General features: G+C 56.4%; 7 protein-coding genes across 7 annotated transcripts in view; 3 read left to right on the top strand and 4 right to left on the bottom strand.

The window, feature by feature from the left end:
* Positions 1 to 2,647: 2,647 nt before the first annotated feature.
* Positions 2,648 to 4,086, bottom strand: CHGG_07176 (uncharacterized protein; the record flags this gene model as incomplete). The annotated part of the gene is made up of 2 exons (XM_001224831.1): positions 2,648 to 2,676; positions 2,739 to 4,086. The coding sequence occupies 2 exons, from the start codon at positions 4,084 to 4,086 to the stop codon at positions 2,648 to 2,650; spliced, it is 1,377 nt and encodes a 458-aa protein (XP_001224832.1).
* Positions 4,087 to 6,249: 2,163 nt separating this feature from the next.
* CHGG_07175 (uncharacterized protein) lies at positions 6,250 to 8,794 on the top strand (the record flags this gene model as incomplete). Its single annotated transcript, XM_001224830.1, has 7 exons — positions 6,250 to 6,304; positions 6,360 to 6,798; positions 6,851 to 6,922; positions 7,184 to 7,328; positions 7,383 to 7,664; positions 7,742 to 7,823; positions 7,875 to 8,794. The coding sequence occupies 7 exons, from the start codon at positions 6,250 to 6,252 to the stop codon at positions 8,792 to 8,794; spliced, it is 1,995 nt and encodes a 664-aa protein (XP_001224831.1).
* A 382-nt stretch (positions 8,795 to 9,176) lies between these two features.
* CHGG_07174 (uncharacterized protein) lies at positions 9,177 to 10,076 on the bottom strand (the record flags this gene model as incomplete). Its single annotated transcript, XM_001224829.1, has 1 exon — positions 9,177 to 10,076. One exon carries the CDS (start codon positions 10,074 to 10,076, stop codon positions 9,177 to 9,179), a length of 900 nt encoding a protein of 299 aa, XP_001224830.1.
* An 876-nt stretch (positions 10,077 to 10,952) lies between these two features.
* CHGG_07173 (uncharacterized protein) lies at positions 10,953 to 15,154 on the bottom strand (the record flags this gene model as incomplete). Its single annotated transcript, XM_001224828.1, has 3 exons — positions 10,953 to 12,411; positions 12,475 to 15,014; positions 15,080 to 15,154. The coding sequence occupies 3 exons, from the start codon at positions 15,152 to 15,154 to the stop codon at positions 10,953 to 10,955; spliced, it is 4,074 nt and encodes a 1,357-aa protein (XP_001224829.1).
* A 1,345-nt stretch (positions 15,155 to 16,499) lies between these two features.
* Positions 16,500 to 18,769, top strand: CHGG_07172 (uncharacterized protein; the record flags this gene model as incomplete). The annotated part of the gene is made up of 3 exons (XM_001224827.1): positions 16,500 to 16,551; positions 16,623 to 16,912; positions 16,979 to 18,769. The coding sequence occupies 3 exons, from the start codon at positions 16,500 to 16,502 to the stop codon at positions 18,767 to 18,769; spliced, it is 2,133 nt and encodes a 710-aa protein (XP_001224828.1).
* Positions 18,770 to 19,558: 789 nt separating this feature from the next.
* Positions 19,559 to 21,260, bottom strand: CHGG_07171 (uncharacterized protein; the record flags this gene model as incomplete). Its single annotated transcript, XM_001224826.1, has 6 exons — positions 19,559 to 19,815; positions 19,877 to 20,176; positions 20,232 to 20,418; positions 20,696 to 20,723; positions 20,842 to 21,119; positions 21,189 to 21,260. 6 exons carry the CDS (start codon positions 21,258 to 21,260, stop codon positions 19,559 to 19,561), a joined length of 1,122 nt encoding a protein of 373 aa, XP_001224827.1.
* A 544-nt stretch (positions 21,261 to 21,804) lies between these two features.
* The window catches only part of CHGG_07170 (uncharacterized protein), a gene marked incomplete at both ends in the record, with an annotated part of 3,890 nt that continues 3,377 nt past the window's right edge, over positions 21,805 to 22,317 (top strand). The window contains one exon of the mRNA XM_001224825.1: positions 21,805 to 22,162. Coding sequence (XP_001224826.1) covers positions 21,805 to 22,162 — 358 coding nt within the window. The remainder of the gene's footprint in view (positions 22,163 to 22,317) is intronic.

The following is a 22,317-nucleotide window of genomic DNA, read 5'->3' as shown; positions in this document are numbered from 1 at the left end:
AAGTTGAAATTTGTATCCAGAATGGGGGGCCTGTGAGGGATATACGCCCCCCCAACAATTGTTGGCCAAACAGGTGATAAGAAGAGTACACACATAGCCAAGAAGGGCAGGACGCACTCGACCAGGCCGCGGACGAGTAGTATCCGCTCACGTACCACCAGGACCAGAAAAACAAACAATAATGGCCCGAATGTTTTGTTCCACAGCATACGCAGGCCTCTCAAAGAGTACAGCATGGGGAGAAAAACGCCGGAACCATTGACGGTGTGGTAGCAGTAGCACCAGTCTACAACTGCCATCAGGGTTTGCCTGCCGTTACACAGCGTGAACCAGCTTTCTCCCAAGCAAGAACCGTGCACGGTGAGGACCGATCGAGAAAAGAATCTCCCCATCTTCGATCCCATACAGACAGGATACGGAGCCAGGACCTGCCGCTACCCGCACCACAGGCGATCCCGCACATTTTTGCGTGAGCCAGATTACGTATGTACAAGTAGATGTGCTCAGCAGTGGGGATGTTTGCGATCGACCCCAATGTTCTCGCTGTTGGTGGGGGCCAGGAAAGTTTATAAATAAACAAGGCTCCTCGCTTCCATACAACAAGGAAAACCGGAACTCGGAGGGCCACCCCGCGACAACCAAGAGACCACTCTCGGCGGGCCTGCCGGTCTCAGTCTCCCCTGCAGCGGCGGGCCAGCCAGCGCCGCGCCCATGCAGCGAGACACCCGCAAACCGAGAGTCCGTGCGGTATGGTCAGATGGATATGGTGTACTGTAGTGAACATACGCAGGTGCGTGCACACATGCATCGTTGGCCTGCTGATGAGAGATGTCACTGCCGAATCGGGATGTTGCAGGTGCAAAGCCGTGCGGGATCGGACGCAGGTTGGATCCTTCTCGTCTGACTGCATGTGGGAAAGGGTTGTTGGGCGGCAGTTTGCTGTGCCGCCGGGGCGGGGGGGGAAGGGGTCCAGTGGGCGCGTGAGCGTGGGCAACGCCTTGTAATGTCAGCGGTATAACTGTACTGGACGTGGTTGGAGAGGAAGGGATGAGGAGATGGAAGAGTGTGGTTTCGCAGTATCCCGTATTTCGGAAGAGGCAACCTTCTCTAATCGAGGAATACATGGTGCCGCGAGCTTGGCTCGTGTCAGCATATGAACTGGACTGACGTGTGACCACAGAGCCGGTGGTTACACAGCCGAAAATCGCCCCATACGCCTGTGTAGCCCGGTGCTAGCCTAGGGTCAGGGCCGAGAACCCGACGCCGACAGAGGAATGAATCAACTAGTATCGGGCCGTGTCATATTGCATGGTGTGAGGAAAGGGATTCTCAGACCCGAAACGCCATGAATCACCATGAATCAGTACGGCTCTGGGATTTCGAACCATGCCGCTGAAATGGCGGCGGGCCATTTGAGATTTCCGTGGCCTTTTGATAATAAACTCGAGACCGAGGAAGACTAGGCCAAAAGTCTCTGACTTTTACTCGGTTGCTCGGACGAGAGGTGCCGAGGAGGGTTTTACCCAATAAGCCCTTTAACACTTCCCCAAGGGGACGAATATACAAGACATTGATTAAGGCTCCGTCCGGCCTGGATATCTTGAACGGATCAAGAAGGCCTCACCGTCCTAGGAGCCGATCGCCGAGATGTCGAGGGCACATGGGCCGTGTGTTGGGAGAGTCTTGGGTTCTTGGTTCGCCGCTAACCCCGTCGTCAGTGAGCGGGCGGATGAGAGCCCTTCAAGGCGACAATGACGGGATTCGTTGGTATAACGATGCCATGGTTGGGAAGGGCCGTGGCGTAAACGGCCGGGTCATGCGGCTCACGCCGGACTGTACATACATACGTATGTTTCACAAAGGAGCCAAGGAGCTCCATGGCAACAACGATTGGAAGCGGGGGTTTGACCGCCCAGGCGCTCCCAGCGGCCACCAGAATCCGATGAGCACGTGGTTACTTCTTTCATTGTCTTTTTCGGGGCAAAACTGAAGCCTGGTGGAGTCTCGGACACCGAACGACTGATGTCGTTAGGCTGGCCGCGCCGAAATATGATGCCATGCCACTCGGTTTTATATCCTCCTTTCTTTTTTTTTCTTTTGAAATGGCACACGTTGGCAGGGTAAGAACATCTGCTTGTGTAACCGGTTGTAACCTGTTCCATTGAAAACTAGGGATTGCTTGCCGAGTGTGACGGTCGGCTCCCATGCCTTCTCGGGCCGTGTCTCGGCTCGGTAGTTGGCGGCCAGTTGGGCACCGATGAAGTTATGCAGTCGACGTTTTCAGACTTGCCATTCTACCCTTAATGCAGGCTGCCTTGAGTTAAGCCGAGCCAAGCGCTCCAACTGTAGGTGCGTCCTCGTCTCATTTTGCCCTTGACCGTGCCGGAAGGGCGACATCGCGTGATTTTAAACATCCTGCCACACGTCCCTGTATCTCGCCCATTTTTGGAAGCCTAATATCGAGTCAGTGGCGTCCAAGTATTGACCATGCTTGGTGAAGTACTCACCCATGGATTGGAATCCTTCATCTCCCCCTATGACCGCGTCAATAAGTAGCCTGTTCATCCCTTGATCTGCGAGGAGGCGAATGCAGCTATCGAGAAGCCTAATCATAACCGCATCTCGCTTGTTTGAACTATTCGGCACATCATCTGAGGACGCCCGTTAGTTGGCATTCTAAAATTCCAAGGAGTAGTAAAAATGGGCTGGCATACCGCTGACACAAACACATGTAACACCCCCGACGTCGTCGGCGATGGTACTGGCCCATGGAAGATCGTCTGCCGCCGGGCTCCCGGTATTCTTGACATAAGTCAATGCCGCGGCGATGATGGTGCCCCCTTCGAGTCCCAGAACAATATCCTGGATGTTCATTGTGTTGGCCAGCTTCGCATATTGGTCGTACCAGCCCATGGTGTCTTTTTTCATCGATTCCTTCTCGACAAATTCCAGCACCATGTCAAACTCTGCAAATTCGCAGGGGACGAAAGAAAGATGGGATACATCAAACCAGTTGTCACCAATCCTTGAACTTGAGAAACCCAGTCGCACACTGGTTGCCCAGAGCCCGAGTTTGAGGAGAGCGGTTTTATCGGCCACCCGCGAGTTCCAGAAACCAATCCTCATACGGTGAGTCACTGGGAGACCGTAAAGAAGCCGAGGAAAAGTGCTCCCGAGCTGAAGGCGGCAAACACCGCGTATCTTTGTAAGTTGGCGCCGGGCGTGCGTGTGCAGACTCAAGCCGATCCCCTGTTGGCGATATGACGGGTGAACGAGAAGAGCTGCCAGGGACCCCAGCAAACGCTCGCCGCCACTGTCGGCGTAGGTCGTGTAGGTTGCGCAGAAGCCCAGGATTTGGGCAGCGCCGGGTTTCCGGACGACGTAATGCATCGCATAACCGTCTCGGCGAAGTAATGACCGGAATCGATAAGGGTCAAGATGGAAGGTCTCCGGGAAACACTGACACCACAGGTCCAGAATATCAGATAGCTCGCGGTCGTCGTCCCATACCTCGACAGCCCAAGCTTTTGGGGGTATGGTGATGTTTTGTACCTTCGATGCCTTTGGGCTCGGTTTTCTCGGTTCGAAGAGAACATCGGCAGCGGCCTCCAAGTCTGGCGGAGCAAAGCCAGGTACCTCTAATATGGTAGGGAAGGACTGTTCGAGAGGCCCCAATTCTTGCAAGTTGCAGCAAGTTAGGATGATTTGAGGTCGGGTCTCGCAGAGGGCTTTGGTGATTTCGGCCAGAGCTAGTTGCGAGGGTTGTCCGTGACGCGGAGGGCCCGAAATAACAAAAATGACGGCGGCGGCTAGCCTGATGTGCACGACATGAGTACCGGTGATTCCGTTGCGTGGCAGATACGGGACATGGCGGACCCATGGGTGGTGCTTGGCCAGGGCCTTCCCAAGGGGCTCGAAGGGATCGCTAGGGGGGTTATCGAGGTCACTAGGCGAGGGATTTACGTCTGGCGCGATCCCGGGCGTTAGTAGCAGTATGATGTCGCCGTCCTTGAGGTGATCCGAGAGCGGAATGCATGACTGAGAGTCTTGGAGGGACACCACTCCTCGCCTTCTTGTGAGCTCCATTGCGAAGGCGGTAGGCGGTTGCGCAGACAGCGAGACAATGTGTTTTACGCCAGTTTTCGTGGTATGAAGGCCAGATAAATACACAAGGCATCAGGCGACCTAGTCCATCTGGTCAGTGAGGGCCGGGATGATTAAGGGTCGCTCCGCCCACTTACTGGCGCCCCTTGGTGGAGCGAATGGTGACTTGAGGAGCAGTCGAAACCATGCGGTGCTGCACACACCGTTTGAGTGGCACCGTCTGAGTGGCGACGGATGATACGAGACGCGAGTGGTCAGGCTTCCCAGCCTCGACCGAGTACCCCCGGGGCGAAACACACAACCGCAGCGTAACAAGAACCAAGTGGCCGGAACCCTTGTTGGTGTTTATGGCTGTCCGAGCTCAGCTCTCATGGACCCAACGGAGAGCGATCTGATGTAGCTAAGCAAGGTGCGGAAGGATTCGATTCCCCTTCCAGGAGATCCGGCCCAGGGGCCAATAGGAGCGGCAGGGGAGCTGGGGGTGCACCAGAACCAGAAAGCAGCCGTGCCGGCAGCGGGAAGAGAGGAAGAGAGCAATGGCGCACCACAGCAAGGCAGGTTGGTTGCCACTCCCTGCGGTGCGGATGGCGGTTGTTTCTCATTTACCCCGAACCAGACTCTTTAGACGCGGGTAGTGGAATAGGAACGGAACCGCAGGGACGAAGGGTAAGATACAAGTCAGCATTGCTATCCCGGCTCTGTCAGGCTTCCGTAAGCCAATGCCGGGGCTCTGCGGTGGCCTCGAGATGCCGCACTTGGAAACATAAAGGAGAGAGCTCGAGGCTTGCAGGCGGCCAGGTAAAATGCGTGTTTCAACAACGTGGTTTGAAGCAAGGCAGCGGCCACGGTTCGACTTGGGCGCCTCATAGAAAGGGGGCAAGGCAATGGGGATTTGACACCCCATGAATGGTGCTGCCTTGACTGCCGGCGTCATTGGCTCACAGGGACCAGGCTATAGCCGTGGTGTGTGCCTGAAAAAGAACTGGGGTGGTACAAGAAGAGCGCGCGGATATTGTGTTGGGGTGCGCAATGCCGCCTAGTCATCACACGGTCGTCCCATGCACGACAAACAAGCGTTGTCGAGTTGGCAACATCGCCCTTGGTTGTTGAGGTAAATGTGGGAGGAATCTTGGAAATGGGGGCGCCACTCGCCCGATTCCTCGAGCGGCACGCGCAGCCGCCGTTGAATGATGACCAAACGGGCCGGGCGCAGATGGAGTGGTAACACAAACAGAACTCGTTCGCTTCGAGTCTTGGTTGAAGGCGAAAGCGATGCCGTGTTGTGGCCATGGCAGCGTACTTCGTCGCACAAGGCATCAAGGGTACGTCTGGTATGGATGTCAATTGTCATCCTGGGAGGGCAGAATGACCTGATAATCCGAGTATTGCGGCTCTCGAGGCTGACATTGTCCAATTGTGTCGCCAATGTTGGTGCGCAGCATGAACAACGTGCGTTGAGGGACAGCACGTGCGGCCGAGGTGGTACCAGGTCTGTTACAGGCGGACGGAGGAAGGAAAGCCAACCGTGAACCCGAAGAGAGGTTAGGTTAAAGTATGGTTACATGTCAGGAGCCGGGATTATTGTGGTGGTGTAAAGTTGAGGCCCAGGAACAGGCACAGAAGGACAATGGGCGGGAAACCGAGAGGAGGATGGGAAAATGGAAAAAGGAAATCCGGTGGTGGTCGCTGCCTTGAACCGGTCAGCGCCTGCCCTGGGTTTGGAATCCCAGGTAGAAAAGCACAAAACACCCTTTGCATGCACCAGGCAATCCCAAATTAGAACGCGGATGGGGGGTAGTAGCAAAAGAAAAGAGAAGGAAAGAAAATATATAGCAACAAGAGATGATGAAGATCAAGCGATCATCAATTAGAATACTGCTGTGGATGGGTATTGGCAGAAATACCCACAACTCCGTAATCCTCGTATTGACTGGCGATGTATTCGTAAATTACGCATCTACGTAGAATACCAGCACAAGCGCGTTCCACTCACAACGCGTCCGACTTGTTAATTACACGATACCCATTTTACAACCAGGGAACTCTAAACCATCAGAAATGGAGGCATTATTGTGAGGGATGATTGATTATTAGCGTTGAATCAATTGTAGATCCGGGCTCAATACGAATACCGAATTCACCACAATGTCAATTGCGGGCGGCGACGACCTCAGCGGCCTCATTGAGGATCTCGAAGAGGGTAAGCATGCCATCTCATAATTGCGCCTGGAAAGAAAAAAAAGAAAAAAATGAAGTGAAGAAAAAGAAAAAGAGAGAAATCGAGAAGGGGACACACAAGATTGCTGACACCCGGGTAGCCTCAAAAGTGCCAGCAAAGCGCCGAGGGACAAGCATCAAGTCGACCGTCGAGACCGCAACCTCGCTGCTTTACGATAGGGGAGTCCTCCCCGATGAACTCGCCCGTCTTGTTGACCTCTTGACCATCCGAAACCACCTCGACCAAGCCAGTCTCGGCGCTATTGTCCGGAACCTGTACCCGTCGGGGAAGGTTAGCGATGAGGTCGTCTTGCGTTGTGTCGGGGCGTTGGGGCACGGCCAACTCAAACCCACCCTGCCGCTCCAGGCTCTGTTGCTCCGATGGCTTGTGATGGTTTATCACCTGCTGGAGAACCCGAACATCCTGTCACAATCTTATGGTGTATTGTTTAATCTGCTGGATACCGCTGCCATCAGGTAAGAAAGACCAGGCAACTTGTTACTTGGACGACACTTACCGTTTCGACAGGCCCCAGTTATGTCATATTCTTGCCCTAGTGACGAGGCGGAAACATGTGAGGCCATTCCGCATTCAGGAAATGTAAGTACAGGCATCGCAAGGGCTGCAGAGTGGATGGCGTTGATGACGAACCGACTGCAGACTCAACTTGTCCCGCCAAACGGGCGGCGACCACAACTTGACCGGCCTTTTGCGGGTATTCAAGAACTACTACCCGGAAATTATTGTGGGAGACATCACAAAGGGCCGAGCGGCATCCTTCAAAGTATCCCTCTCCCGTGTGCCTCCAACCGAATCCACCGCTGACCCATAGCAGCACCCTGACGCGCAATGGCGGACGAGACTCGACGAGATACAGCACCGACAGTCGGAGCGCCAAGATGAAGGAGGCATCAAAAACGGTTTCACTGTAAACCACTTGCTTGGTCGGCGGTTACAAGGGGCGAAAGTCTTGATTCCGTCTGTCCGTACCATGCACGTCCAAGAGGTAGGCCTGTCCGTCGTTGTATCAGATAACTATCCTGGGTCTGACCACCTTTAGAGCTCCGTTACCCTGGAAGAGATTGACAATGCCGAATCCTTTGCCAAGAGGCTCGAAAAGATTGAGCTGCCCACCCAGCTTGTTGCTGTGCTGGCGGATCCGCTTCTCCAAAAGTTCTTGCTCCTCCGGCCAAACGCCGAAGCGTCGTCCCGTATCAGCAACTGGTTGATGGCATGCTTGGGCGATGTTGCCAGCGGTGATGCCGACTCGGAGATCCTCCTCGACATGATTGAAGTGGTCCATGATTATGCGGTTGCCACCAAGGTTTGTACAGTCACCCAGGTCAGTTGCCTTGGTTTTGGCCAACTCTAACTCCACGACAGGCATTGCCCCCCATCCTTGTTACCTTCTTCGTACAGTTTCTGAGCATCTGGAACGGTGTTGATAAACGGGATATCATCTTGGAATCTCTGAGCTATATTCCTATGATGGAGCCCGAAGGTATGTGTTCACACTACCGTCTTCGGAACACCCAAGCTAACGCATGAACAGCGCTCAACAAAATCCTACAGGTTCTGGAGCATGCGATATTGGACAACACGCCGGCTGCTCAAGTATCCCTTCTCAGGTTTTACACCCTCCTCCTTCAACGGTGGACTATCACCTTGGAAGCTACAAAGCGCCCCGTTTTCCTCCCCGGGCCTACGGTGGCCCCTCTTGTCTTCCGCGTCAACGAACTCGCCCTCACACTCACCCAAACCTCGCCAACCGTTAGCACTCACCTCCACATTCTCGACTTCTACGAAGCCGCGACTACCCTTTACTCCAAAACGAAGCGCCTCCCCTACGCCGAAATCGTCAACCCGCCCCCGCTGCTCGTCTACATCCTCTTCCTCGGCCCTTCGCTTGCCGTCGTGTCCCGGCTCTGCGGCATCCTCGCCACCTACAAGCGCGCATGGGCGGTCGTCACGACACCCGGGGCCAAGCGGGAGATGAGCAAGCTCGAGTCACTCCAGGTCAAGGTGTTCAACGGCTTCCTGATGGACATCTGCAACTGTCTGTGGCGCGGCCGCGCCTTTTCGACCACCGACACCAACGCCCAGGGGTGCCGCATCCCAGAGCCCGCGCAGGCGGCGCTCAGGACCTACATCCACGCGGCCGACTCGGACCTGTCGCTCGAGACGGCGTTTGGGCTCTCGCACTCGCCGCTGCTGTGTTTGCTCTCCGACGCGTACGTCAAGCAGCTGGAAGAGGACGAGATGGAGGATCTTCGCGCCAGGCACGCTGGGCCGGTGACGCAGCGTTCGCTGGGCCAGCTTGCCAAGAGAGGCGGGCTGAATCTGTCGTGGCAGGATTATAGGTCGGGCGTGCTCTCGTACCTAGAATCCAAGGGGTTCCCGGGCATCCCTGAGTTGATACGCAGCACGATGAAGAGTGCTGGGAGGGCCGAGGGCGCGGCAACGAAGCAGTAGCGGTCGGTTATGAAGATACCCGGATGATGAGCAATGGACAATCATGTTGACATTGACTGTTTACCAGTTGATGCAGGACCGCGAGATGGTTTTTTAAACTTCATGCCGTGCCGTAAACCCATGTTAAATGCCGCCGGGTATCATGTTAAACCTTCCTCCCGTCCAAGTTGAGCCATCCTTTTCCATGTTGAACCACCCACCCTGCCCCCCCATGTAAAAAGACCCAATTCCGCAGGTTGCACCAGCTTGTACCCATTTGAACCGCTCCTCTATTTCAGTGAACCGGTCTTTAAGCCTGGTGAATCCACCTTCACAACCCATATTAGACCAACCCCAACCCGCATCCCCATTGAGCATGGCAAAGCCAACCACCAAATTCATCTCAAGCGTCCTCCTTCCCTCCCTTGGGCTCGAACCCATACCCCCCCAAACCCGTCACACTATACGACCAGCCCTCCGGCCCGCGCTTATTCTGGCTCCTGGGGCCCCGTTCCCGCAAATCATCCCTCAACCACCGCAACACCAACTCCCCCAACTTGCTATTCCCCACCATCCCCACGATCCCATCCCCCTCCTCGGGATCCTTCTCCTCTACCGCCTTCAACATCTCCTCCGCCCTCCCCCACGCCTTCACCGTCCCCAGATGCATATGCACCAAATGAGTCGGCCACCCGGCCAAATTATCCAAAATATGCGTCGCATACACGACCGTACACTCCCTGGTCTCCGTCTCCCGCCTCAAAAACCCCAAAAACTGCGCCCTGCTCCACACATCCAAATCCACCGTAATCTCATCCAGCAACAACACCCTCCACGGCCTGATCAACCCCATCGCCAACTGCACCCTCCTCCGCTCCCCATCCGACACCGCATGCATCCGCCACTCCAAATCAATATCCAGCACCGCGACCAACTCATCCCTCCTCTGCGCGTACACATCGCCCCCCACACTGCGCAACAGCTCCCCCACCCCGATATCCGTCCGCACGATCGCGTTCAGCACCCACTCCAGCCCGAGGTAGGTCACCCCCTCGACCGTCTCCTTGAACGGGTCCACGCCGCCCACGCGGATGGTGCTCGAGGGCGCGAGCCGCTTGCCCGCGAGCAGGCGCAGCAGGGTGGTTTTGCCGGCGCCGTTGGCGCCGATGAGCAGGGTGCGCGAGCGGGAGGGCAGGGATAAAGTGATGTGGGAGATGCCGGTGGAGTAGTCTTGGAAGGTGTAGGTGAGGTCGTTGGTTTCGATGGTGGGGGCCGGGGGGGTGGGTTGGGATGGTTGGGCCATGGTGGGTGATGGTGTGGGTGAGTGGTGCGGGGTGAAGTGGGTGATAGGTGAGTTTGACTGTTGTTGCTGTGGTTGTTTGGGTGATGAAGAGAGATGGTGGTGACGGGTGAAAATAATGAAGGTGGAAATGAGTCAAGAGGTAGATATCAAGGATATAAAACGGCCTAAGCAGATTTATTGACAGATCAGGCAGGTGGTGTGGTGGGCTGATTCAAGTATGGCGTCAACGGAGTCAGTGGTTCAAGATGGAAAAGCGGAGCACGGTAAGTCGACGAGGACGGGCAGCTTCGGCATTCGGGAAGTGAAGTGGAACACCAACGATCAACACCAACAGCACCATCAGCAAAACAGTAGGTACATTTTAGCATCTAGGCGGGTATCACAAAAGTCAAGCAGTATAAGACTGGATAAGGTAAGTAGGTAGGTAGGTAGCTTTTGCAAAAGTACTCATACACTTTACTGTATAAAGACCCCTTTACCCCCCAGCGCTCATATCCGCTCCCGCCCAAACAACACGCTCGCTCCCAAGACAAGGACCAAACACAACTAACGCCCCCATATGCAAACCCAACCCGGCTAATGAATCAGAACAACAACACGCAAACGCACAACCCCATTAAATCATCCATCCCTATCCGTACATGCGCCGAAACCCTCCACCAAACCGAGGGAAAGGTCCAGCCATATCCTCACAGAATATAAAAATAAAATATAAACAATCCTTCCATCCCTCCATCCATCCCACCGCAGTTCAGATCTTCCCGTCGTCATCATGATCAAAAGATGAATCCGCCCACCCCAACCAATACTTCCAAACCACATATCTCATCTCAAAATGGCCAGGCGCAAGCAAACACGGCATGGCATGTAGGGAACTCAGCCCTCACAAACCCACTCCGCAAAAACGCACCACCTCGCCGTGCGATCAGCCAGCACCAGGCCGCGCCACACCCCGCGCTCCGAGCACTTGATGATGGTCTCCCAAACCCCGCCATCACCAGGAGCATCGTCGTCACCCAGCAACGGCCCCGACGCTGCGGGGGACGCCGGGCCCCTCCCACCGCCCAAGACACCGCCGATGCCGCGCCTCTCCTCCTTGCGCATGAGCCGGAGGATCTTCCCACCGGGGGTCTGGATAGCGAGCTTGGCGGGCTTTTTCGACGACGACGAGTTGCTCCCACCGCTAGCGACGGTGCTCGGGTTGGAGCCCGCCGCGGAGCTGGTCATGCTCATAGCGGAGCTGGGCCTGATGAACGGGATTGGGCTCGCATTGCCCGGGTTGGACGAGGGCGTCATCGGGGAAATGGCCGACGCCGACGCGCCCCCTAGAGAGCTGGGGTGCTGACGGATGGCGAATACAAAGGTGTTGTTCAGCGCGAGCCGCTGGCACTGGGGCTGGACGACGTAGATGTCGTGGCGCTGGGCGTGGGGCGTCGGGTGACGGGTGACGAACTCGTAAGGCGGGTTCTCGCCCGTGTGGATGATGGGCAGGGCAAACGCCAGCGGGTGCGGGATGTCCTTGATGCTGTGCATGAGCCCGCGCTTGCCGGCATACACCTTGAGCGTACCCGTACCCTCGTCAGCCGGGAGTAGGGCCTTGATAGTATACCGCTTGGTCCCGTTGAACCACTCCGCCTGCGCGAGCGCCCGCTTCTTGACTGTGTCGCCCGATTCGAAGAAGTCGCCGTCCGCGTCACGCGAGTAGCTACGCACTTCGACTTCGGCTGCCACCTCGACATCGGCCGGAACGTTGAACTTGATGTGCACCATCTCGAGGTCTTCGATCCGCGTGAGCGAGGTGTTGTAGTCGATCATCTCCAGCTCGTTATTGAAGAACGGCGGGCAAGCACACGGCAGGTTAAGGAGAACCTCGTGGGCCACAGGCGGGCAAATGTGTTGTTGCTCGTGGTGTTCGGGAATATGCGTCCAGCACAGCTCAATGGGGCGCGCTAAGAACCACCAGGGGTCGGCAGACGAGCTGTTGTAGCTCGAATAGAGAACCCGGCGCGGATTTGAAGGGCTGGCAAGGCAGCAGTCCATCAGCCGCCATTCGTTATCCACCAGCACGGCGTTCCACCAGTGGTTGGACCGGGGCATGATGTTGACATCCGAAATTTCTCCCGGAGATTTCAGGTATCCGCGGACGATCTCGCAGGTCAACCCGACCGCTGCGCACATCTCTAGGACCAGAGTTGCATACTCCTCGGCAGACGCACGCTTCGTTTGTATCACCCGCCGCGTGTCAATGGGGCCGTCAAAGTCCTCCTCCCATGCGATCTTTTCCGACACCCAGGTGAATATGGAGCGCAGCCGTTGTACGTCACTACGGTAGGGCCTACAGACGTACGTCGTGGCCAGCGTGATAGGTGTGGTGGTGGGAGGGAGGTTTGCCAGGAACCGCGAGTTTTTGTCGACCTGACTTAGGTTGATGGCGCTGTAGTTTACCGGCTCGGCCACCGGCATCCCGTCCGCTCCCTCATCACCGTCGATACTGCTATATAGTTCTTCCACCGGGTCCAACGCAGGGTAGTCGAGCATTTGACACCTTTCTCTTCTCTCCAAGAGCTCGTTCTGGCTCAGCGAGTTGGATCGGTTGACATCGCGCCGCACCTGTACCCAGTCCACGCCAGCGCCGGGCCCCATTTCTCTGCCAGCATCTCGCCCCGGTCTGCTAAACAAGGGCCCAGAGAGAGAGGGAAGAGCGGGTGTTGATCGGCCTGAGGGTGACTGAGCAGAGCTCGCAGTCGCGATGCTCCCCCTGGTGCTCGCGACTCCGGTCTTGGCAGACTCGAGGATGCGCTTGATAAAGTTTTGCTTTTTCGGCTTTGGAGAAACCAGCCCCCCCACCGAGGCCATGGGGTCCTCATGCAGGCCCATTTGGGACTTGGACCGTGGGTCGCCAGATGCATGGCTGCTATGGTATGTAACTCCCGTGAACGGCGTGCCGGGCCGGTCTGCATCGAGATCCCGCATAGCAAGCGCACTCTGAGCCCTACTCCGATTCTTCCTTGCGAGGCTCCCGGCGCTCGTAGCACTGATCCCCCCCGCCGACACGCCGCTCATCAAACTACGATCAGTGTTTTGTGTCGCTGACGAGCTATTTGTCGAGTTGGTCTTGGTGGTAAAGGTCCTGTTGAGGACCTGTCGGCTAATCTCGTAAGCCGACTTTTTATTCCGCAGCTTCTGCTCCGGCTGCCCATCTATGTCCACCGAGGACTTGGGGCGTTCGAACAGATGACCGCGTTTAGGGGGCGGAGGGGGCGGCTCGTCCTCCACATCAAGCATGCTAGAATTTTGTTGATGCATAGTCTTCAGCCGCGACTCCATCCGTTCGACATAGTTGCTGAGCTGAGGGAGAGGCTGTTGATGAGTGTCTTGAGGAGTGGGCTCTTGGGAAGACTCAGCACTTCCGCTGTACGTTTCGTATCCTTCGTCTGTAGGAAGCAAAATTCCCGCTGTGGATTGTGGGCGGCGTTGCGGGTCTCTCTTCTTCCTCGAAAGATGATGTACCATGTCAAAAGACTCGGGGGACCAGGGGTCCAATGCCGCTGGCGGCGCAGGGGATTCGGCCTCTCGACCAGCCCCTAGAGCATCAAGTTGCTCCATCACGTCGTCCATCGCCTCTCTCAACGGAGACGGAGTCAATCCGCCGGGTGAGGGGGGACACGGCGATGGCATCCTGGGAGTATGGTACCCCGTGGCCGCAGCCGGGGGCTCATAAGATGCGTTTGAACCCTGCCGCGGCCTGTAATACGACGCATTGGAGTGCTCTCTAGATAGCGCAGCAGGTTCCTTTACCAGGCCCCCGTAGTAGCCCTCGTCGTATGACGCATGGGTCCCATGCTTTGCCAACTTTGAGCGGTGCGGCGGAGGCGGCGGAGGAGGAGGGGAATCACCTCCTTGTAATGGGGCAGGCCGGTAGGGCTCTACCTGGTCCAAGCTGAGATGGTAAGCATGCTGGCGAGCCTGTGGGGGCCGGTAAGGTATGTATGACGGGGCAGGGGAGGGTCCCCTGGAGCCAAAACTAGGAGCTCGTGAAGGGGAAGGGTCCCGATCGACATAGCTGGGCGCGCGGTGAGGAGAGGGATCGCGGCTAGCATAGCCAGAACCTCGGGCAGGAGAGGGGTCTCGGCTCACGTAGCCAGAACCCCGGGAGGGAGAGGGGTCCCGGGTAACGTAGCTGGGAGCCCGAGCAGGAGAAGGATCCCGGTTGACATAACTGGGAGCCCGGGCAGGAGAAGGGTCTCGGTTAATGTAGCTAGGAGCTTTGGAGGGAGAGTGATCCCGGTTAACGTAGCTAGGGGCTCGGGCAGGAGAGGGATCCCGGTTGGCATGAATCGGGACCTGTGGTGAAGGCTCCCGTCCAATATAACTCGGCGTCCTCCCAGGTGAGTAGTCTTGGCCGACGTGGCTAGGAGACCGTGAAGGGGAGTGCTCCTGCGCGATATGGCTGGGGGCTCTGGCTGGAGAAGCATCTCGCCCAACATGGGTGGGAGCCCGCGCCGGGGATCTGCCGCCCTTGAGACTGACAGCAGAAGTCATGCTCGAGTAGTCAACGGAATTTCTCGAGGTGTCGCGGGATCGAGCTGCCCCCTCCCTCAACGCCTCTGCTGCATCGCGTGGCTTAATCCCATCCTTCCATGTCTCGGGGGTCTTGGCCGTGGTGTAGTGCGGCGCTTTGGCGTATGCCTCGAAGGGCTTGCGAAAGGTTCTCGATTTTTGCGGAGTACCCCTGGGGCTGGGCGTGTTGCCGTTAGGCAATGGGCTGACAGATCTGGTAGTCGGCCGGAAAGTGTCCGGCAATACCTCGACGAAATTTGACGGAAACACGCCCACTGCCCTCTTATCACGAAACAACCTCCCAGTCCACCACGAGCCATCGCCTGCGTTGAGACACTCAATGAGGTCGCCTTCGATAAAGCCGAGATCACGCTTAGACTATAACGTGGGTGCGGTTAGCAAAAGTCAGGAGTAGCAAAACAAACAACAAAAAACAAGCTCACCTCTCCTCCCCACGAGTAGACTGCGCGCACCCAGCATGGGAAGCGCATTGGCAAGGGTGGCGGTGTCAGAACCATTGTTGTGGTCGGGTTCGGACGGTCTTCTTTGTCTCGATCCTGGGTCGATGTGTCGCAAAAATGACGAAGTACGAAGGTCCAGGACGGGGCGGGTTATGACGGCACCAGCCTCTCGAATTGCTCGGCAAGCAAATGTGGAGTTGCAACGAGGAGCCATCCAAGCTCACAGGCGAAATGAAGGAGGTCCCAAAGACTTAAAATCCAGGAAGAACCCGGCACTGGTGATAAGTCCGGGAGTTGTTGTCGTCGTCGTGATCGAAGGGGTGTCCTGGTTTCCCCCCACACGCGATTCGTGGAGTGAGAATTCAAGAAAAATGAATGAAGACAATGGCCAACGAGCGACCGAATGTCAACAGCTGGCGGCCGTTTTACTTGGTGGGTGGCTGCAAGCGCCCAAGGGAGAGGACCAGCTGCCTGGTGAAAGCAGGTCCAAGCTCCTTCCCGCCGAACAACAGTTGCGAGGGGCAACCACGGTTCATACCCCACCTCAAACCAACCCCCCACCTTCGAAAGCGACCCCAATCAAGGCCAAGAGAGAGGGGTGCATCGCATTGGTCGATTGCCAAAAAAGTGCCGTCCGTCGGGAGTTGACCAATGGAGGAGCCCGCGCGGCTCTCCGAGCTGACAGCAAGGCGGCTGCAGCGTTCCTTGTCGTGCTTGTCTCCATCGGTCTCTGGCCAAAGCGACTGCAGCTGCATCGAACAGCATAGCTAGCATGTTTGCCCATTCCACTTCGAAGAGTCCATAGTTCTTAATCTAGCCCGATGACTTAACCACGTAACCTACACGGCCTCCAGAGTCACTGTGAAAAATTAGACCTCCCATAGCTTCATTTTTGTTAATTTGTAGTTCTCACTCACCTCTGCCATCTCAATCGAGAGCGGTGAACCCTGCACTCAGCTCCCCACTCTCCCCCATCTCCAATTCCCAAAGTAAACAATGGCCCGTGCTCGACATCCCAGCACCCGGACAACCGATGCACCCTGCTAGATCGTATAGGCCAATTTTAATAGCACAGGGCACGCCTGTAAGAGACTCGATTTGGCGCCCGCCCGCAGCCAGGAACCCATCACCAACTCCTCGCTCCTCCACGTCGAGGCTACCGGCCACCAGCACCAGGATCAACACCACGAGGTCGACCCGTTGACTTTGTTGACCATTGCCTCCCACGATTGGCGAACTGCGCCGTCTCGACCGACCGACCTCTCCCCGGTCTGCTCCGCCATTAGTTACCAAGTTACGATCGGTCTCCACAGGTTCGCTTCGACGATCGCCTCATCCCGCCATGGCCATGCTCGAGTCGCGACATCATCGCATGTCCTCGTCAACATCAACAAAGTCAACAATGGCCGACGAAGGGGTAGTAAACCGCTACCAGGTGCTGGAGGAACTCGGCCGTGAGTTGCGATCATGTGCGCATGCAATATCTTGTTGCAATTGGCTAACTGAGAGCGCGCGCAGGTGGTAGCTTTGGCGTCGTGTACAAGGGCATCGACAAGGCCACGGGGGAGACTGTCGCCATCAAGCACGTGGGTGCAACGTCGTTTCATTTCCCAATTTGGCTCGAAACTGACCCCCAATGTCGCACAGATCGACCTCGAGTCCAGCGAGGACGACATCCAGGAAATTCAGCAAGAGATCTCGGTGCTTAGCACATGCGCCAGCAGCTATGTCACCCAATACAAAGCCAGCTTCCTGCGCGGACACAAGTTGTGGATTGTCATGGAATACCTCGGCGGCGGATCCTGCCTCGACCTGGTACGTGGTGTCGTGACGGTTGTGATGGGTTGGGGTCTCTCTTGGCTAGGACTAACGGCCGCGCAGCTCAAATCGGGTATTTTCAACGAGATACAGATCGCCATCATCTGCCGCGAACTGCTGCTGGGTCTCGAATACCTGCATTCGGAGGGAAAGATACACCGCGACATCAAGGCCGCGAATGTGCTGCTATCCGAGACGGGCAAGGTCAAGCTGGCCGACTTCGGCGTCGCTGCACAGCTGACCTACATGAAGTCGCAACGGAATACCTTTGTTGGCACCCCCTTTTGGATGGCCCCGGAAGTCATCCAGCAGGCGGGTTACGACTTCAAAGCCGACCTTTGGTCGCTGGGTATCACGGCCATTGAGCTGGCCCTTGGCGAACCTCCCCACGCCAACCTCCACCCCATGAAGGTCCTTTTCCATATCCCGAAGAACGCGCCGCCACGACTCGAGGGCAAGTTCAGTAAAGAGTTCAAGGACTTTGTCGCCCAATGCCTGGTCAAGGACCCTGATTTCCGACCAACGGCCAAGGAACTCTTGAAGCATCGCTTCATCCGGTCGGCCGGCAAGGTGGAGGCCCTACAGGAGCTGATCCAGCGCAAGCGGATGGCCGACGCTAGGGTGGATCATGTGAAGCACCCGGTGTACTATCAAGAAACGCTCCATAGCATCTCCCCGAAGGACGAAGCGGACGAGTGGGTTTTCGACACGGTGAAATCGATCGTACCAAGACGGGGTACCGTTCGCTCTAGGAAGCCGTCGTCCGCCTTTTCGGTCGACGATGCCATGCGTAAATTGGATCTCAAGGACGGGCCTCTCCAACCCAATACTCCTGGGACGGTCCGGAAGTCGACAATGCGGCGGCAACCATCTGCAGCCTCGCGCCAGAACGCCCGTCGGGACTCAATCCGTCGCCGGGGCTCCAGCGGATCTCCACGGCCATCGCTCGGGCCGAAACGCCCATTGCAGCCCGACACGTCCTTCGGCAATTCCGGGTCTACCATGCGCCTCTTCCGGCGCGTACCGTCAGAAAACTCCAATCCCACAAGTATCGACCCCTCCACTCGCGAGTTCGCCAACGAAAACCAACCACCGCCCACCTATCACGCACCGGTAGAGCCAAACAGCAAAGAAGCCATGCTCGGCCGCCGCCTCTACAACAAGGCCCTCGAGCCCTGCCTCGACGAGCTGCACGCGCAGACCGCCGCCTCCTCCAAGCGCGAGGCGCTCGCCCGCCTCTCCGACGCCTTCGCGCTCATCGACGCAGTCGACCCCGAAGGCACCTACCACCTGCTCCGCAACCTGGTCTCGACCGTCTCCCACGACACCAAGCTCAGCCACACCTTTCTTCCCCAGCCACCGCCGCAGCAACAACACCAACCGCCAAAAACACAACCCCCGCAGGACGGCACCGTGCTCATCAAATCCTCCCGCCCCTCCACCGCCACCACCCTCGCCGGCACCCCGCCCACCTCGGCCGCCGGCAGCCCCTCCAAGCTCATCATCAGCCAGGAGAACCCCCACCTGGCGAGCCACCGCCGCCGCCGCGGGAGCATGCTCCCACAACCAACCTCCCCCACCTCGTCGTTCAGCGAGGCCAATCGGTTGCCCCCCGCGGCGGGGCGCGATCGCGAGAAGGGTGCCGAGAGGGAACGCGAACGGGAGAGGGAGAGGGAGCGAGAAAGAGAACGAGAGAAAGAGAGGGAGCGGATGGTGGCGCTCGCGCTCGAGGCGAAATTTCCCGGCCGCGCGGCCGTCCCGGGCATGGAGCACTGCAAGGCGCTGTCGGATTTGCTGTATGCGCGCTGGACGGACGGGCTGAGGGCGCGTTGGGGGGTTGTGGCGGGGGCTTGATCTTCTCCTTCTATCTGGGGTTGCAGGGGGGGTTGTGGAGGGGTGGGTGGTAAATGGGCTGGGGTGGGTAGGGTAGGGTAGGTGGGAAGGAGTGCCGGAAATGGATGGACCGGGCCATGATGTCATGTTGTGGCCATGTTGGGCTTAGCAGTCGTTCGTTTGTTCGTTGCTGTGTTTGTTGGACAGGAGGGTGGGAGGTGGGGGTGTTTGTTTGCTTCCAGGAACCTCGGTTTGTCGTTTTTGGACTGTTGAATTCTGGACTGCTTTGTCGGCCATGACAGAGGTGCTGGATGGATGAATGGGTTTTGTATGAATGAATGGGACACGAAATGAGCCTTGACGGAGAGGGCGGGCTGCCTCTGTCAGATGGGATGTAATGTGGGCGGTGGGAGGGAGGATGGGAGGGAGGGGGTGGGTTCCTGGTTCCATTTTCATTTTCATTGCCTCTGTTGTCGTCTGTCTCTTTTTTTTTTTATGGCTTCAGCAGGCGGGCATAGCATCGCATACTGTAGTATTTTTGCTACTTGTACCCTTTACGGTTGGGCATGGCTTTGGGTTTGTTGGCATTTGATGGGAGCACCGTTCTTTTTCGTTTTAAATTGAAAGACTTGGGTCCATTTCGCATGCGCTGGATCGTGATGTGTCGCCTTCATTAGGAAATCTGAGAATAAGTACATCTAGAATTGCCTGCCCTCGAAAGCCCCTATCCCGCTCATTTACGTGTCCAGAAATCGTAACCTGGCATGACCGACATTGTGACATTTATCAGTACAAATACACCATCTTCACTCAATACGCCCCAGACGCGCTTGCAGTTTCCGGCACCGGCTCTTCAGCCATTGACGGTTCGGCGTCCGCGGCATCCGACGGCTCGAAGCCCGGTGGTTTGTCCTTGTTGAGCGACAGCTTTATCCGCCAGTTCATGAACTCGTCCGTGATGATGCTACCGTGGCCGACCTCCTCGACCTTGAAGAGTTCGATGTGGTCCGACTTGTTCTCCCGTCTGATCCTCCACACGCCCCCGTCGTTGATGCTCTGGCGGAGCCCTGCAGATAGATGTTGGTTAGTATCTGTTAGGGTGCAAGGTGTGAACGGGGGTGGTCTTACAGTCAAGAAAAAGGCTGGCAAATTTAATACAGACGTTGCCGTCCCACTTCGCCGTCTTCCTACGCTGGACGTCCTGCGGCATGCTCAGCGTACTGAACTCCTCGACTCCGCTGAGTATTCCGTCTTGCGTCCTGTAGCCCACAATGATCTTAGGCACGCCGAGAAGGAAAGACTGGATCCAGTATCTCATCAGTTTCCGATCGAATTTGAATCGGTCGTTATGAGTGTGGATTTCAGCGGTGGTTTTGAGCTCCACCCAGTTGATAGGTTTGCCTGGCGTCTCGGGTTTCGCATCCCATACTTTGTGAGCGTTAGCATTCTGAGATCCTAGAAGGCATGAAAGGTAGTTACGTACTTGCGTCGACTTCGCCTCCAAGGCAGACGATGGATTTGCCAAATCCCGTCCGAACGACGGAGCAATACTGTTCTTTGTTGTTGGTGACCTCATTATCTCGGTTCTCGATGTAGTCTCTAGTTGTCTCGCCCCATGGCCGTGGTATTGTGCTGAGGGTTTCGAATTTGTATCCTGAGGTGAATGTTAGCTGGTAAAGCTCATGAGCAGCATCAATGATGAACTTCACCCCAATATTGCATCACCGACGGTGGAGTCCGGTGCCCCTTCCGGTTGTTTTCCCGGTTGCTTTCCATCTGCCGCTTCTTCTCCTTAAAGGCATGATTCTCCTCTATGAAACTTGGATTCGATATTGTTAGTCCGGTGACCCAGACTCAATTTGAAGGGATACATGTTGAGTTCCTTCCTTACATGCAATCCTAGGGCAGTTAGCAGGGCGGATGTCAGTGGGAAACATTGTGACGTACTCGATAAAGGGTAGCATTCATCTCAAACCTAAAACAAACAAAAGACATTCAGCATGGGGTCGTTGCTAAACAAGATCCTCAGGTGGCCTCACCCCTCGTCATCATAGGGCGTAGCCATGATCTAGCCGGCGTCAACACTCTTATACCATAAACTCAGAAACGAAGCATCCGATCCTCCTACCTTGGTCAGCATGCCTCTCCAGGTGACGATGTGTGCATCTATCGGCCCGCCTGTTTGCTGTTCGTGGTCCGCTATGGTCTTGAGGAGGCTGTCGAGGTGCTCATCTACCGAGTCGTCATGCTTGATAAACGTATCGTAACCATGCGACAAGTTTGTGCCTATCTCCGGCGGATAGTACCACTTCATGGACGAATCGTCCAAACGGAACTTGTGGTCTTTGTCATAGGAAAAACACGCGAACTCCTAGAGTAGACAATGTATCAGAATATTTTCTATCTTGGGAGACTATGATCTGGGAGGGTTTATACTCACCCTTGGCCGTTTGACAGGCTCAGTCTCGCCTGCATAACGAGCTGGAGCCTGGATTGGGAATTGGAGAGTCATGGCAGCTGTTGAAGGACCTGTAAATGTGCTAACAAGCCTGACGATGGGGAGTGTTCTGGCAGGTTTGGTCAATACCCTCATTCCCCGCTACTCCCAAAGAAATAAATACACTAGACTCCTACCTATAGTAGTGCGCAATAGTTAACTAGATACAAGGTGGAAGACGATGAGACTGAGTGAGATGCTTGGCGTTTGCTTGCTGCGTTTGAGTCGTGAAATGCTCTAACAAAGAACGGCCACTGCAGGGGGTCAGTTGTGCCCGGCTGGATCTGGCCAGGGGTTTTTTGGGAGGATTTGTGGGTCCTTCAGCTGCCGCATCACCCACATCCCGCATTCGTGGGGACTCAAGCACCTGCACCAGCAGGAACCGAAAGCTGTCAGAACTCCCATCCCTTTCTCACTTCTCAAAGTTCAACGACAGCTCAGTCGTTGTATTGTGTACTGTGTACAGCCAAGCCACTCTACTCTCCACGGAACACGGACACCATCAATCTCCGGTGTTGGTGAGACCGAGAATGACCAGCGACTCGATGCGATAGCGACCATGGCCAGCAGATACGGCCAGGCGTACCGCAACGGCGCCGGTGGTGGTAGTGGTGGTAGTGGCGGTGGTTACGGCAATCTCGATCGCCAGGATGACGAGTACGACCCTTACGGAGAGGGATACGGCAGCGACCGACATGCCCCCCCTCCCCGCCGAACGAATCCTCGACCCCCTCCCGCTGCCCGCAACGCGGCCGCCCCGCCTCCCCGGTCCGCCCATCGAGTCCAGGAAACAAATGCTGAGCGTGAGATGGGAAAGGTGCTTGAATTGATCAAGCAGGAATGGCCTGTCATGTGCGAGAACGACTGCATCCCCGTCCAGCTGGCCCTACCGCTGCTTGACACGAGCTCCGTCGGCCGTGCCCACTGAGTACCGCAACTTCCAGCGGACACACCTATTACCTGCGGGACTCGCTCAACAAGATGGTACACGAGTACCACCAGGGATTCAACAGCTCTCTAGGGACCCTTTCACAAAATCCCAGGAAGCATACAGCCTTCGCAAGAAGAAAGG

This window comes from Chaetomium globosum, genomic scaffold, assembly GCF_000143365.1.
Source record: "Chaetomium globosum CBS 148.51 scaffold_5 genomic scaffold, whole genome shotgun sequence".
Taxonomy (NCBI): Eukaryota; Fungi; Ascomycota; class Sordariomycetes; order Sordariales; family Chaetomiaceae; genus Chaetomium; species Chaetomium globosum.
Note: the sequence above shows the minus strand (reverse complement) of the source record. Positions and strands in the feature narration are given on the sequence as shown.